Source organism: Thamnophis sirtalis, unplaced genomic scaffold (genome assembly GCF_051295495.1).
Source record: "Thamnophis sirtalis isolate CommonGarterSnake01/CBP01778 unplaced genomic scaffold, rThaSir2_p1.2 scaffold_6, whole genome shotgun sequence".
NCBI classification, from domain to species: Eukaryota; Metazoa; Chordata; class Lepidosauria; order Squamata; family Natricidae; genus Thamnophis; species Thamnophis sirtalis.
The window spans coordinates 105,928,400-105,941,847 of record NW_028261386.1 but is presented as its reverse complement, the minus strand read 5'-3'; the positions used below and the strand labels follow the sequence as shown (position 1 = coordinate 105,941,847).

General features: G+C 36.7%; 1 protein-coding gene across 1 annotated transcript in view; it reads left to right on the top strand.

The window, feature by feature from the left end:
* CCDC162 (uncharacterized) overlaps positions 1-12,851 on the top strand; it is a 76,781-nt gene extending 63,930 nt beyond the window's left edge. The window contains exons 41-48 of the mRNA XM_087718663.1: positions 224-376; positions 1,622-1,756; positions 4,719-4,871; positions 6,099-6,308; positions 7,511-7,631; positions 10,639-10,698; positions 12,333-12,448; positions 12,714-12,851. Coding sequence (XP_087574789.1) covers positions 224-376; positions 1,622-1,756; positions 4,719-4,871; positions 6,099-6,308; positions 7,511-7,631; positions 10,639-10,698; positions 12,333-12,448; positions 12,714-12,824 — 1,059 coding nt within the window. The 3' untranslated portion in view covers positions 12,825-12,851. The remainder of the gene's footprint in view (positions 1-223; positions 377-1,621; positions 1,757-4,718; positions 4,872-6,098; positions 6,309-7,510; positions 7,632-10,638; positions 10,699-12,332; positions 12,449-12,713) is intronic.
* The last annotated feature ends 597 nt before the right edge of the window (positions 12,852-13,448 follow it).

Sequence of the window (13,448 nt, the reverse complement as noted above, 5' to 3'; positions counted from 1 at the left end):
GAAATGAATTGGTTTTATTTTCTCATGTTGCCTTTGTTTACTAGGTAGGGATTAGGAGAAATGTCTAGGTTGCTGGTCAGTGTTTATTTTACAAATCATAATGTTAAAAATGGGGAGATTTTATTTTTGTGTTTCCAGATTTTAAAAATCTTACAGAATTGTTTTCTTAAAATTCACTTATTTGAAAAGAGACATTAAGTTTGACTTTGCGTTATGGCTGCAGGGGAAAGTAGATGAATATCGTCTAAACATGAACAAACAAATGTCAGAAATCATCAGTGAAGTGAGAAAAGAAGGTGTGGAGAAAATTATTAATCTGAAGAAAAAGTTTGGATCTACAAAGGGTAACAGTGCGGTTGAAGAACATTTGGCTCAGGTAGCCCTTTAGTTTGCTCAATGCTTAGGAATAAAAGAAACAAATTATGACCTAAGGTCAAAATAAAAAACAAGCTTAGAATTGCAATTTGATATACATGCATTAGAGAAATCCCTCTGAAAGCTATTAAAGCAAAGAAAACAAAGCATGTAGACATTAAATTTTCTGTATTCTGATATTGAGTAAGAATTATGCTAGTTTCTATGGCTTTTTCTTTTGAATTGTTACCAGATATTGTCTGACTCTCTCATTTATTAAAATAATGTGTTATGAATTAAAATATATCTGGTCTGAATTTAACATCTTTCTGAGATTGATTGTATTTAGGTTTTGAGACTAGAAAAGCTGAGCTAATTTGAATTGCGCCTCTGCCTGAGTTAGCCTTCTCTTTTCTCAGTCTAAGTTCCTTTCACATCAGCCATATTGGGGAGATCAAGCATCTGATGAACTTAATGCTAAACAAAATGTATCCATTAGCAATTTTTTATTAATTTTTATGGACAGATATATACAAATATGTGATGAAGACAAAAGTTATTGAAAAAATGCATTATTGGGGATAAAAATCTATTTCTTTTATAATTGTTTAAATGTAGAAAATCTTCCTGTTTTCCATATAAATATATCCATATAATATTTAATCCATTTATATCCATATAAATATGAATTTAACAGTAAAAAAACAATTGCCTGAGATAAATTGTGTGCTAATTCTTGCTCATCGCATAATTTACAGCGTCATCAGAAACACAATCCTACTGAGTACAGTGAACATTACTCCCAGATTAAATGTCTGTAGAATTTCAGCCTGAGATGCTTTATAATGTTTCAAATAGCAATGGATGAACTTTTCACATTTTTAATTTTATCAGAAAACAAAACCTCTGAAAAATATATACTCGATATCAGGAATGGAAGATGATGATATCACAGATTTTATTCAGAACCAAAAATCTGATGATTGATTCTATACGTATCTCATTGTGAGCATAGTTATAATGCAAAAAAAGAATATGCTAGGGTCCATTTCATCATAAGCCGAACTACTGCTCTGGGTATTCCTGAATAGCCATTGAATATTTTTGTATTATGGAGAGAGATTATATGACATACAATTTAATATGTCTTGGAGTTTCTGTTTTGTATTCATATCTCTTTCCTCACTGGAACAGAGACTGATGCTTAAAGGGCTGTTGCAAGGATTTTGGGGAGAGAATGCTAATAGAAAGAACCTGTGCTCTTTAGCAGGGGAAGTTGCAGGAACTACGGGATGAAAACAGTGAATTGGAGAAGTTGTTATGCAAACTGAAGGTCTTAAAGTTCTGGAAAGAAACAATGCAAAAAGCACAATTTTTGAGAACATTGCAAGAAGTAGAGAAGGTGAGATTCCCTAAAAAAGGCTACTGGCTTTTTAATAAAGAGTATAATAAATAAACATGTAAATCATGACAATTTTTGTTTTAAAAAAAATAGCATAAATTGGGATTGGACTAGTCTTCAGGATAGAATATATGTTTTGCTTATATGCGTGCTCGCTTCTACACAAAGATATTAGTCAGCTTCTGAAAATAACACATGCATTAATTAAAGCATTGCATAACCTTGCAGGCCAAATGTGCACACCCTATGTCCCAAAATTGTGTTGCTGAGATTTAATGAATGCTTGTTTTAAATTAAAATAGGATTGAAATTACTTTCCACTCTGAATCCCCCTAAAAATAGTCATTTTTTCTCATTTTTATGCTAGTTATGGCTTGGTCCAGCTTTTTAAAGGATGGGAATAGAAACAGGAAGTGTTCCATTATAGAATGACCTCATTACATGATCAGTTAAAGCACTAAACCTGGCAAATAGTTGGAATCTGATTTGTGGCCTCCACTCTCTCAAATATTGCCCATACCCATATTGCAGGATCACTGAGAAAAGCAGAAGTTTTCATGTTATTTTCTTTCTGTTGCTTCCTTCAGTGATTAGCATTTGACTTTAGCAAGAAAGGAAATGAAATGTTGTCTGTCTGCCTCCTGCCAGTTCTGTGGCAGATAATTTTTAATGTTTACATCAGGAGTGGAAAAATATCTATTGCCAAGCATCTAGCTGCAGGCAGCTGACAGATGGGTGATGGGGAAAATGAGAAGAGCTCCTAGGGACTGAAATCCGCACCAATGTCCCCAAAGGTACTTTAAGGTGCCTCATGGGTTTGTTGTACAGAAAAATAGTTACGTATGCTGCCTTGGGTTGGCAAATGAGAGGTGCAACATTAATCAATCAGCCATAGCAACTGAGTGCTTAGTTCACCATAGCCTCATAAATCTAAACAGCCTATTTAACTGTACAGTTGCAAGAAAAAGTATGTGAACCCCTTGGGATTACATGGAGTTTTGCATGAATTGGTCATAAAATGTGCTCTGAACTTCATCTAAGTCACAACAATAGACAAACACAGTCTGCTGAAAATAATACTACAAAAACATTAGATGTTGCCATGGTTTAATTGCACATAACATGTAAACATTCACAGTGCAGGGAGGAAAAAGTATGTGAGCCCCTAGCCTAATGACGTCTCCAAGAGCTAATTGGAGCCAGGAGTGAGCCAACCTTGACTCCAATCAGTGTGATGATATTGGATGTGTTGCTGACAGCTGTTCTGCCCTTTAAAAACACACGCCTGTTGTGGGTTTACTGGTTTCAAGAAACACTGTCTGATGTGAACCATGCCTCGCAGAAAAGAGCTCTCAGAAGACCTACGATCAAGACTTGTTGACTTGCATGAAGCTGGAAAAGGTTACAAAAGTATCTCCAAAAGCCTTGATGTTCATGTGTCCACGGTAAGACAGACTGTCTACAAATGGAGAAAGTTTAGCACTCTTGCTACTCTCCCTAGGTGTGGTCGTCCTGTAAAAATGATTGCAAGAGCACAGTGCAGAATGCTTCATGAGGTAAAGAAAAATCCTAGAGTGTCAGCTAAAGACCTATAGAAATCTCTGGCACATGCTAACATTTTTGTTGACACATCTACAATAAGGAAAACATTAAACAAGAATGGAGTACATGGGAGGACACCACGGAGGAAGCCATTGCTGTCCAAAAAAAAAATATTGCAGCATGTTTGAAGTTTGCAAAAGAGCACCTGGATGTTCCACAGCACTACTGGCAAAATATACTGTGGAGAGATGAAACCAAAATTGAGTTGTTTGGGAAAAACACACAATACTATGTGTGGAGAAAAAAAGGCACAGCACACCAACATCAAAACCTTATCCCCACTGTAAAACATGGCGGAGGGAGCATCATGGTTTGGGGCTGCTTTGCTGCCTCAGGGCCTGGATGGATTGTTGTCATTGATGGGAAAATGAATTCCAGAGTTTATCAAGATATTTTGCATGAAAACGTACGAACATCTGTCTGCCAACTGAAGCTCTGCATGGGATGGGTGATGCAACAGGACAATGACCCAAAGCATACAAGTAAGTCAACACAAAAATGGCTTCAACAGCACAGAATACGCCCTCTGGAGTGGCCCAGTCAGAGTCCTCACCTCAACCCGATTGAAATGCTGTGGCATGACCTTAAGAGAGTGATTCACACCAGACATCCCAAGAATATTGCTACACTGAAACAGTTTTGTGAAGAGGAGTGGTCCACAATTACTCCAGATCGTTGTGCAGGTCTGATCTGCAACTACAAGAAACGTTTGGTTGAGTTTATTGCTGTGAAAGAAGGGTCAACCAGTTATTAAGTCCAAGGGTTCACATACTTTTTCCTCCCTGCACTGTGAATGTTTACATGTTATGTGCAATTAAACCATGGCAACATCTAATGTTTGTGTAGTATTATTTCCAGCAGACTGTGTTTTTCTATTGTTGTGACTTAGATGAAGTTCAGAGCACATTTTATGACCAATTCATGCAAAACTCCACATAATCCCAAGGGGTTCACATACTTTTTCTTGCAACTGTAGTTGTAGAAAGAATAATTTCTCCCACATTAAGATATGTTCTGCCAATTTACGTTGGCTATGGACATGCTTATTTAAACTAGAGAAAGGTCACATTTAATGATTGTATAGTACTTTTTATTTCAGAAGAGGTGAGATAAAGCAGCAGTGTAAGCAGCAATGATGTGAAAATTAATAGTCAGAAATGAAAGAAGTGGAGATTTTCTGATGTTTGTTCGGTATTAAGCCTTAAAAGATCTACAGTACACCCAAAAAATATGGGGACCTCTTAAAGGAGACAAAGTAAAACACATTGTAAAGGAGACAAAGTTAACAACCTTATAAATAATTCAGCCTCTGAGACTTGATTCTCTAGCTTAGATCTTGCTAAATCCTTTGCTTTTACAGGAGGCTATTCAGAATAAAAAAGAGTGCTTGCAATCCCAGATGAAGGCGGAAGATGAGGCCATTTTATTTAATCATCAGTTGAGAGCTGTAAAGAAAGTCTTGGCAGAATCTCAGGCCGAAAATAAAAGGCTGAAGCAACAACTAGAGAAACAGGTATCTGCCCAATCATATATCACGCAGCCAATAAAATCCTCTTCTTTTATTATTTTTACTAAATTCAATAACATCTGCCTCATTTTTAAACTGTATTTTTATGTATTTCGTTTTTCTTATATAATTTTAACAAGAATCTCTGTATTTTTTCCACCTACAAAAATTTAACCATTAATAACCTCAATCTGTTTAAAGTACAAATGGAATCAACATAAGCATTGCTTGCAAAATATCTCCACATTGGCGACAGGAAGGGCATCCAGCCAGTACATACTCTGCTAGCTCCATTCAGTTGTCCAGACTCCACCCCACAAGGGGGCATTAAAAGATGATGATTGTTTGCAAAATATTAATCATTTTGAAATCAAAATACACTCTCACATTAACTCCTCAAAATTTAAAAATATTTTTCTATCTCTTAGAAATCATCTAGATGATACATTTAGAAATGCTCTTAATAAATAAAATTGCTATTATCCTGGGAATAACAGAATAACATCTAATTTAATAACATCTGGATAGTGTATAAAACCTATTTATTTTCTATATCCTTTGGAACTTCATATTTCAAGTTGGGCCTGTTTTTCGCCCTCCCCAGGCTCTGGAGGCTTTCCTGAAGCCTGGGGTGGGTGAAAAATGCCCCAACAGGAAGTTCAGGAACAAACTTCCGGTTGATCCGTTGGGCCATTTTTTGCCCTCCCCGGGCTCTGGAGGCTCTCTTGAAGCCTGGGAAGGGCGAAAACGGCCTCCCCCAGAAGGCCAAAAAATCAGCTGGCGGAACTGAGGCCTGCCGTGCCAGCTAATATGGCTCTGCGTGCCACCTGTGACATAGGTTCATCATCACAGTCCTAGAGTGTCTCTCATACATTAAAAACGAGCCAAGTCTCTGGAAAGCAATCTGACATTACAATCTAAATCTAAATGACTGTTGTAATAAAATGATGTGTGAGGCAAATTACTTTACATTCTACTCCTAAAGATTATAAAAATGAAAAAAATAACTTATTTTTTAAATATGGAATGAAATAATTTTTGCTTCCTGCAGTCAATTTTAATCACTCTTTTATTTGAATGTTTTAGGCAGCATTGCAAACCATATCCTGTATTTTGATAAAAATATTGTCTCTGTATATAGTATAGTCTATATTAATAAATGTATTTATTCAGTTTCTTTTCTCCTGAGGTTAAACATAGTATTATACAAATCTTGTTAATATTTTCATATAGGAATATTTACTTCAAGAAGCAGAACGTAAGATTAATCGAGAATTTGGCAAAAGACAGCAATTAGATTTGATTAAGACAGCAAACTTGGATAAACTGTTAGAAAACCTTGGAGAGAGAGAAGTGAAGTTGTTGAACCTGACAGAAGAATCAGAAAAATCCTCTAAAACAAGACATCTTCAGGAAGCCAAGATGAAGAAAGAAATTCAACAAGTAAGGTTATAAATATTTTAGTGAGTAATCAAAGGATGTATTTTTGTACATGCTTTGAAAACTTCTTGCTAACATGAGTACAAAAAATGTCATGCACCAGAATGTATATTTGAATTTTAAAATGCAGTAATGATAGACAGATGATCCAGATTTTTTTTTACATTTTTTGTTGCACCTTTTATCGTTTTTACAAAAAAAAAAAAAAAAAAAAAAAAAAAAATCAAGGCAGCAAACATACTTAATATTCCTCTTTTCTCCTATTTTCCCTGCAACAACTTTGTGAGGTGAGTTGGGCAGAGAGAGTGAGTGACTGATCCAGTCATCCAGCTGGTTTTTCATGCCTCAGGCAGAAGAACCTGTTTACTGGTTTCTGGCCTGATGCCTTAACCACTAGAGTAGACCCATGCAGAAGAGCTTCCACCTTTGGCTTCCACTTACCTTCAGATCATTTTTGTCTGGCAGAATAAGGATACCATTATTTTGTAGCTAATATATTTTGTTGCTGCCTTACGGCTTTTCTGATTTTCTATAGTCATCTGTTCTAAACTGCTAGGCTTGTTCTGATGCTAGTATGTAGTTGATATGGAATATGTATGCCATCCTTGCCCCAGGGCAATTAATTTGTCTGTTTGTAGTAGTTGAGCACAGTTGTGGTTAATTTTTATTCATTTTCTGAGTTTTTCCAAACTAGTGCAGGGAAGTCTGGAAGATTGTCACTTTGTATTACTGTTGCTTTCTCCTGCTAGAATTTTTTTAAAAAACAAAATTCCAGGAGGGTGATTAGCATTTGCCCCATCATGGGTAGTCCTAGGGAGCCTAATTTACTATCAATCCCTTTATCAATCCCTTTCTGCCCCTGTGGTTGTACAGCCACCGGGGAGGGTAAAAAAAAAAGAAACAGAGAATCCAGAAAAGTCTTGTTTTCACAAAGCTCTCTCATATTTACTTCTATCTTGGAAGCAGGAAAGTACAATTAATCCCAACATAAGCTTCATTTGATCACATGGAATTGCTTTGTTCTCAAACAGTCCTATGGCTGCTTCCATCGAAATTTAATCCCTTCTGGTTTAGCTGACAATATTAATTTAACTAAGGTTAAAAGCATTTCCTTTCTTTTCTTGTGTGCACTCAAGTGTTTTAAGTATGGATCATAATATGAATTTGGGATTATTTATAAACATGTATATATACACCTATTTTAGATAAGAAGCCAGCTGACCCAGGAACGCAATTTAAAGCTGAATGCTTTCCAGAGGATACATGAGCTGCAGTGTCAACGTTATGACTCAGAAGCTGCAATTTCCCAGAAATGTTCCCCTGCAGGTATAAATGTAGTTTGAAAGATAATTGGTTGCAATTATACATTAGTTCCATTGCACGGTTATTATTCCAAACAAAAACAAAATCAGCAGTAAGAGTCTGTGGCCTTGGAAAGGCAGGGAAGGTGAAAGCAATTAAAGAAATAAAACCAGGCCTTTCTCTAAGAATTATGTCAGTACGTCTCATTTGCCAACATGCTCAGATGTACTCATCAATTAATTTCAGTGAGCCAAAAGCCGTGGAGAAAAATAGTAACAATGGCATAGGATATAATTCAAATAAATTACCATATTATTCTCAGAACTCTCAATTTTGAATGAAAAGGTGAGAGATTCTCTCACTCTTAGTTTTGCTAACTAATGCTATAGTCCTATGTTGAAATTAATCTAAAATGGACCTTGAAAATATTTATTGAATAGCTTCAGTACGAACGTTATCCATTATCCAAAGTCAGTATTTTAACACACTGCTGCCAAAAAGCAGACTTCTTGTAGCCCCCAGTCAGTTCATATTTGATATATGTGCCAAAATAGCAGGATCTTGTTCTTTTCTATTAACTTGGCATCCCAATTTCCCTTCTGTTGCATTTGTTTTTTTTTTTTGTACCATTTCACAAATTTGTTACTTGTGCCTCAGGGCTGAAAATATATCAGGACTTATATTGTAACAGGGGGACCAAAGCATACCTCTCTGCTCTTACTGCATGGACAGTTAACTGCCTATTGGCCTATTTCAGGTAGGGGTAGGGAGAGTTCGGGAAGCCCTTTCAAGACTGCTGTGAGTTGCTAAACTTCACTCAGGGTTGGACTCTGGGCAGATCCTTTGGAAATAAGCAAGACACATCTGAGTCCTGTAATCTGGGACTTAAACTGGTTGATCCTAAAGAAGTGAACAGGGCTTCGATGAGCTCAGCCAAGTATGGTCTGGACCCATGCCCCTTTTGACTGATTAAGGTGTCCTCAGAAGTAGCATGTTTGGCCCCAAATGGTTAATACATGTGGGAGGGCACAATCTGCCTTAAAGGAAGCAGATTCACCCCATCCTTGGACCAATCATGTTAGACAATGTTCATCCAGATGTTTTTAGTGAAGGTGGTTGCCACTCAGCTTCCCGGGGCCCTGGGGGAAGTGATTTATATGGACCTTTTCAGTTTGGGTTTAGGCTAGAAAAGATATTGGTTGTGGTTGCTTTTGACTTTTGATGGGCTTGGGAGAGGAGTGGTGCAACCATCCTCACTGTCCTAGAACTGTCAGCAGCTTTTAATACAATGGTATCTTTCTGGATTGCCTTTGGGGGTTGGGAGTAGGAGCCATTGCTTTCCATTGCCAGCCCATCCAGTTCCTCACAATCTCCAAACAGACAGCACTGCAACAGCATTGCCTATGTACCTTGGCTTGATGTATCATCAGCTTAAATGTGTCATTTAATTCCAGACAGGGTTGCATTCCCCAAACTGAGCTTGTAATGTGGGGGTTTTGTGGATTCTCTACTCCTACTTTATGGAGTAGGTGGCAGTAGCAATACCTAGAGTAATTGTTGTTGTTCCAACAATTGTGAACTTTTCTGGACTAGGAGGCTGTGCTTATGGTCAACTCCCTTTTGGAGTACCACAGTATACTGTACATGGGACTGCCTTTGAGCACCACTCAAAAGCTACAACAGTTTCAGGTTGCAGTACATGCAGTGTTGGGCACTCCCAAGTTTGCCCATGTTATAGCCCTGTGCATGAGTTACATTGATTCCCATTTTCCTTCTGGGTACAGTACAAAGTGCTGTTTATCACTTCTAAAGTCTTTCATGCCATGGGAGTATGTGGTGCTCTCTGAGCTTAGCTGTTTTCTTGCCAATATCTCATTACCCAGCTAAGTAACATTATTCCTGCATTACCCATTGGAGGGAAAAAACATCTGCCCAAAAAAATAATGCTCCAAGCACCAAGGACGCCACAGTTCAAACTCTGAACTGCATATATTCTTTTTATCAATGGGACTGCCTCTCACTGAGTGCATCTGTCTGTTCCACCAGATGGAAGGGGTAGGTGTGCTCCAGGTCCTTTCTTTGAAATATTGCTAACTAATGTCTTTTCTGTGGCTTCCCTATTTTGTGGAATATGTTCCCTGACGATCTGGGAGCCACCCACCCTTTTAGCCTTCCAAAAGGCCATCAACCCTAACCTTATTGTGTGCTCAGCTGGGGGTAGTGATGGGAATTTGCAGATGGTTACAGGGGCATCCTAGGAGAATGTTTCAGGCACGGGAGTTTTATGGTTTTAATGCTCTTGTAGTTTTGTTGTGAGTCACCCAGAATTATCTTCTGACATGAGCCATTTAATCTTTTCCATAATTATAAATAAATGCTCCACAATATAGATCCAGGTAATTTGATCCATGAAACACTTGCATGCATTTAAACCTGCATCATATAAGTTTATTACATCCCCATCAGTAATGAAGCATTACCTAAATCCATGCCATATAGGAATAATCTCTGTGAACACCTTCTTTGTACCAGTTCTTAATTGCTCAAATGACATGACTATTATCTATTTGTACAACTGGGAAGAAACGTTTTAAAAAACCATTACCGGGGATTTATTTGATGAACCCTGGATGAACTCTTGGTTCTATTTACATGCACAAATGCTTAAAGTTAAGACTCCAGTGCTTGACAATATCATACTGATCAAACAGCAGCTGCATTATATCATATCCCTATTCAAAAATACCTTTATTGAGTTGTGGGAAAGCTAAGCCAGTATGAGCAGTTGAGGATGATGTGGCAACAAAAATGTCAGAAGATCCAATCTTATCCATTTTAATAAATGTTAACTAAATTTGAAATCTGATTAATCATAACCTAAACTTGCCACCCTGAACTCCTAAAAGCAGAATACAAATCTAACAAAATGTGATGCATCCAGATCTGTTAAAAATGGGAGCATTTTGATATTTTTTTATTTTTCATAGTTTATCTTAAATTCATTTTAGATTATTTATGTTCTTGCTTTCAGTTACAAGAAACTCTGCTAATCTTTCATACGTTACCAAAAGCAAACCTTACTATTTTCCAGGTAAGAACAACTAAGCTATCAACATCATTTCTCATTTTAATTTTAGCGTACTATCTTGGAAAGCTTTAAGGAAAAATATATAAACACATAGGCTCTCTTTACCAAGTAGTTATTAATCTATTATATAAAAGCAAATAAAGTTCACGGATGATAAGTTTTTATAAACAGTGGAAATTTATTACTATCTCATTGCCACCATAATGTTTACAATGTCCCAAGCTGAGCTTGACCTCTGGTGATTACATGGACATATCACTTTGTTATACTGTACATGTAGACAGAGAGGTAAAAATATTAAAGCCTGTCATCGTCCAGAATGTTTTTCAACTTCCTAGTCAAACCTACTTGATTGCTCTGAGTGCTACACCTACATCCTAGTAAGAAAAGTAATTTAAAGGATAACCTAGCTAACTTGGACTAGTGTCAAAAAAACCTAAATTGTTATATTTGGATGGAATACTATCAAGACTGTCCAGGGCCTGGAAATTGAGAAAAAAATTAGAAGCAGTTGCCACCCTACTTCAAAAGTATTGCCAAGATTTCAGACACATTCTGTTTAGATTGCTATAAAGTTCATTTGCACACTTCAATTGTCATCCACACCAGCACTGGAAACATTCTAATGAATAAGCATCTCTTCTGTGTAGAGCTGTGAATGGGATGTATTAACAAAGAATACAATGCAGCATTGTGTACCTGTGCACAAAAATATTCCAGAAATTGTTCCAAGCTCTAAGATTAACTGTACACATTAATCAAAGCCTAGAATCTACTGCTGGTCTTGTGCAATGACATCATTGCATCTTGTTTACATTGTTAGAGGTAGAGGTACACCAAATGCTTTGATGTGGAATGTTTAAAGCACAAAATTCCGCAAAATGTCTTGCATCAAATGTGAAACTGACAGAGTATTTTGGAAGTAGCCTGAGCTCTTGACAGAGATTAATGAGTTTAAAACACCTCCAAAAATGCTGGAAACCACAGGATGTTTGTAAATGGTATATTTTCAAGAAGAGATATGTAATCGCTTTGATATGATCTAGAAGACATGCTTGGAAATTATTTAGAGACCAAATGCAGTACCTGTTCAACTGGAGAGAGGCTGTAACATTACCAGTTAACCTAAATAGAGCAGAACTTGCAGAGATTACCCAAAACAGGTGGTAGATTCTCATTCTCATGTGTTCTGAAGCACACTACTTTCAAGCCAACCATAATAGGTGCTATCACACTACAGTGACTTTCAAAGGGGAGAAAAAGTGATTAGTACCAATCTTGAAAATAAACACATCTGCTTCTAGTGTCTATTAGAATGATGGCTGTGCAATCCCACTCAGCTGCCATCTACAATTGTAAGGCAAGTTGCTATTAGGAATGCCTATGCAAACAAAAAATAAGTTATAGATTTGTCTGGGGAAAAAAAATCACCTTTTTTGATATGCGATGCTATCCCTATTCCCAGTGTGAGGAAGCATTCTTTGTTTTTGTTACAATATATTTTATAGGGATAGATTTGCCTAATAGAAGGTAAAAAGCTATCATTGACTTTTTTACGGGGGTGGAGGGTGCGAGGAGAGGTTTTGTTTTTAGATGAGCAACTATATAACATTATATATATTGCATTTATATTTCAGGGTCTTCTTCATGCAGTCAGAATGCAGAATTGCCAACATTCATATTAACCAAAGATTCCACTCAGAATCTTTTGACAGCCAAAACCAAGTTAGAGAAAATCCCTAGGCCAAAAACAGTGAGTAGTGAAAAGTTAATGAAAACATCAGACGAGAAGTAAAGTTATCCAGTCAAGAGTGCAACAAGTTTATTAATTTGAAGGCTATATTTTAAGAGTTTCATATGAAAGAATAACAATGGTAACAACCTGAGATATGCAGTAGCCTTTCCTATGCTCTGCTTCCCCAGATTACGCTGCTACAAAAAAATAGCTGTTCCCAAATCTTTGAAATGTTAGCTATTCAGAGTGCAAAACATAAACATAACAAGCTTTGTCTTTCCAGGTACCTTCAGGATGGAGAAATAGAATAGTAGATGTTCTATTGCCAGATCTTACCCAAACCTCAAATTCTACTTTTCCTGTGCAACAAGAGCAAAACCCATCTAAAAAATAAACTGCTACTAGATTTGTCATTGACCACGACTGAAAACATTACACTACACATAGTTGTTGCTGTCAGTAATTATTAATAAAACTTTTCCTACCATATTTTCTTCAACACTTTTGAGTAATAATGTGGGAATAAAAGATTTTGGTTTCATCATGGCATATTGAGATTTCATTGTTCTTTTGAAGTTACATATTGTCATTGTACAGGTATGACCACAATTGAGATCAAAATTTATTAAAAGAGAAATTTAAGTGAGTTTTGCCCCATTTTACAACTTTTCTCACCACAATTGTTAAATGAATCACTTTAGTTCTTAAATTAGTAGCACGGTTATTAAGGGAATCTACCATAGTTTCCTCATTGACATTTCTTGTCAGAAGATTACAAAAGCGATATGACTCTGGGACACTGCAAGTCATAAATGTGAGTCAATTGATAAGCATCTGAATGTAAATAACGTGACCATGGGGATTCTGCAATGGTCGTAAGTGTGAAAATTGTCATTAGTGCTGTTGTAACTTCAAACAGTCACTAAATGAATTGTTGTAAGTTGAAGACTACTTGTATATAATGCTCATGCATTGCGTAAAGCTGTAGTTTGATATTTCTTAAACAAATGATCTCTTG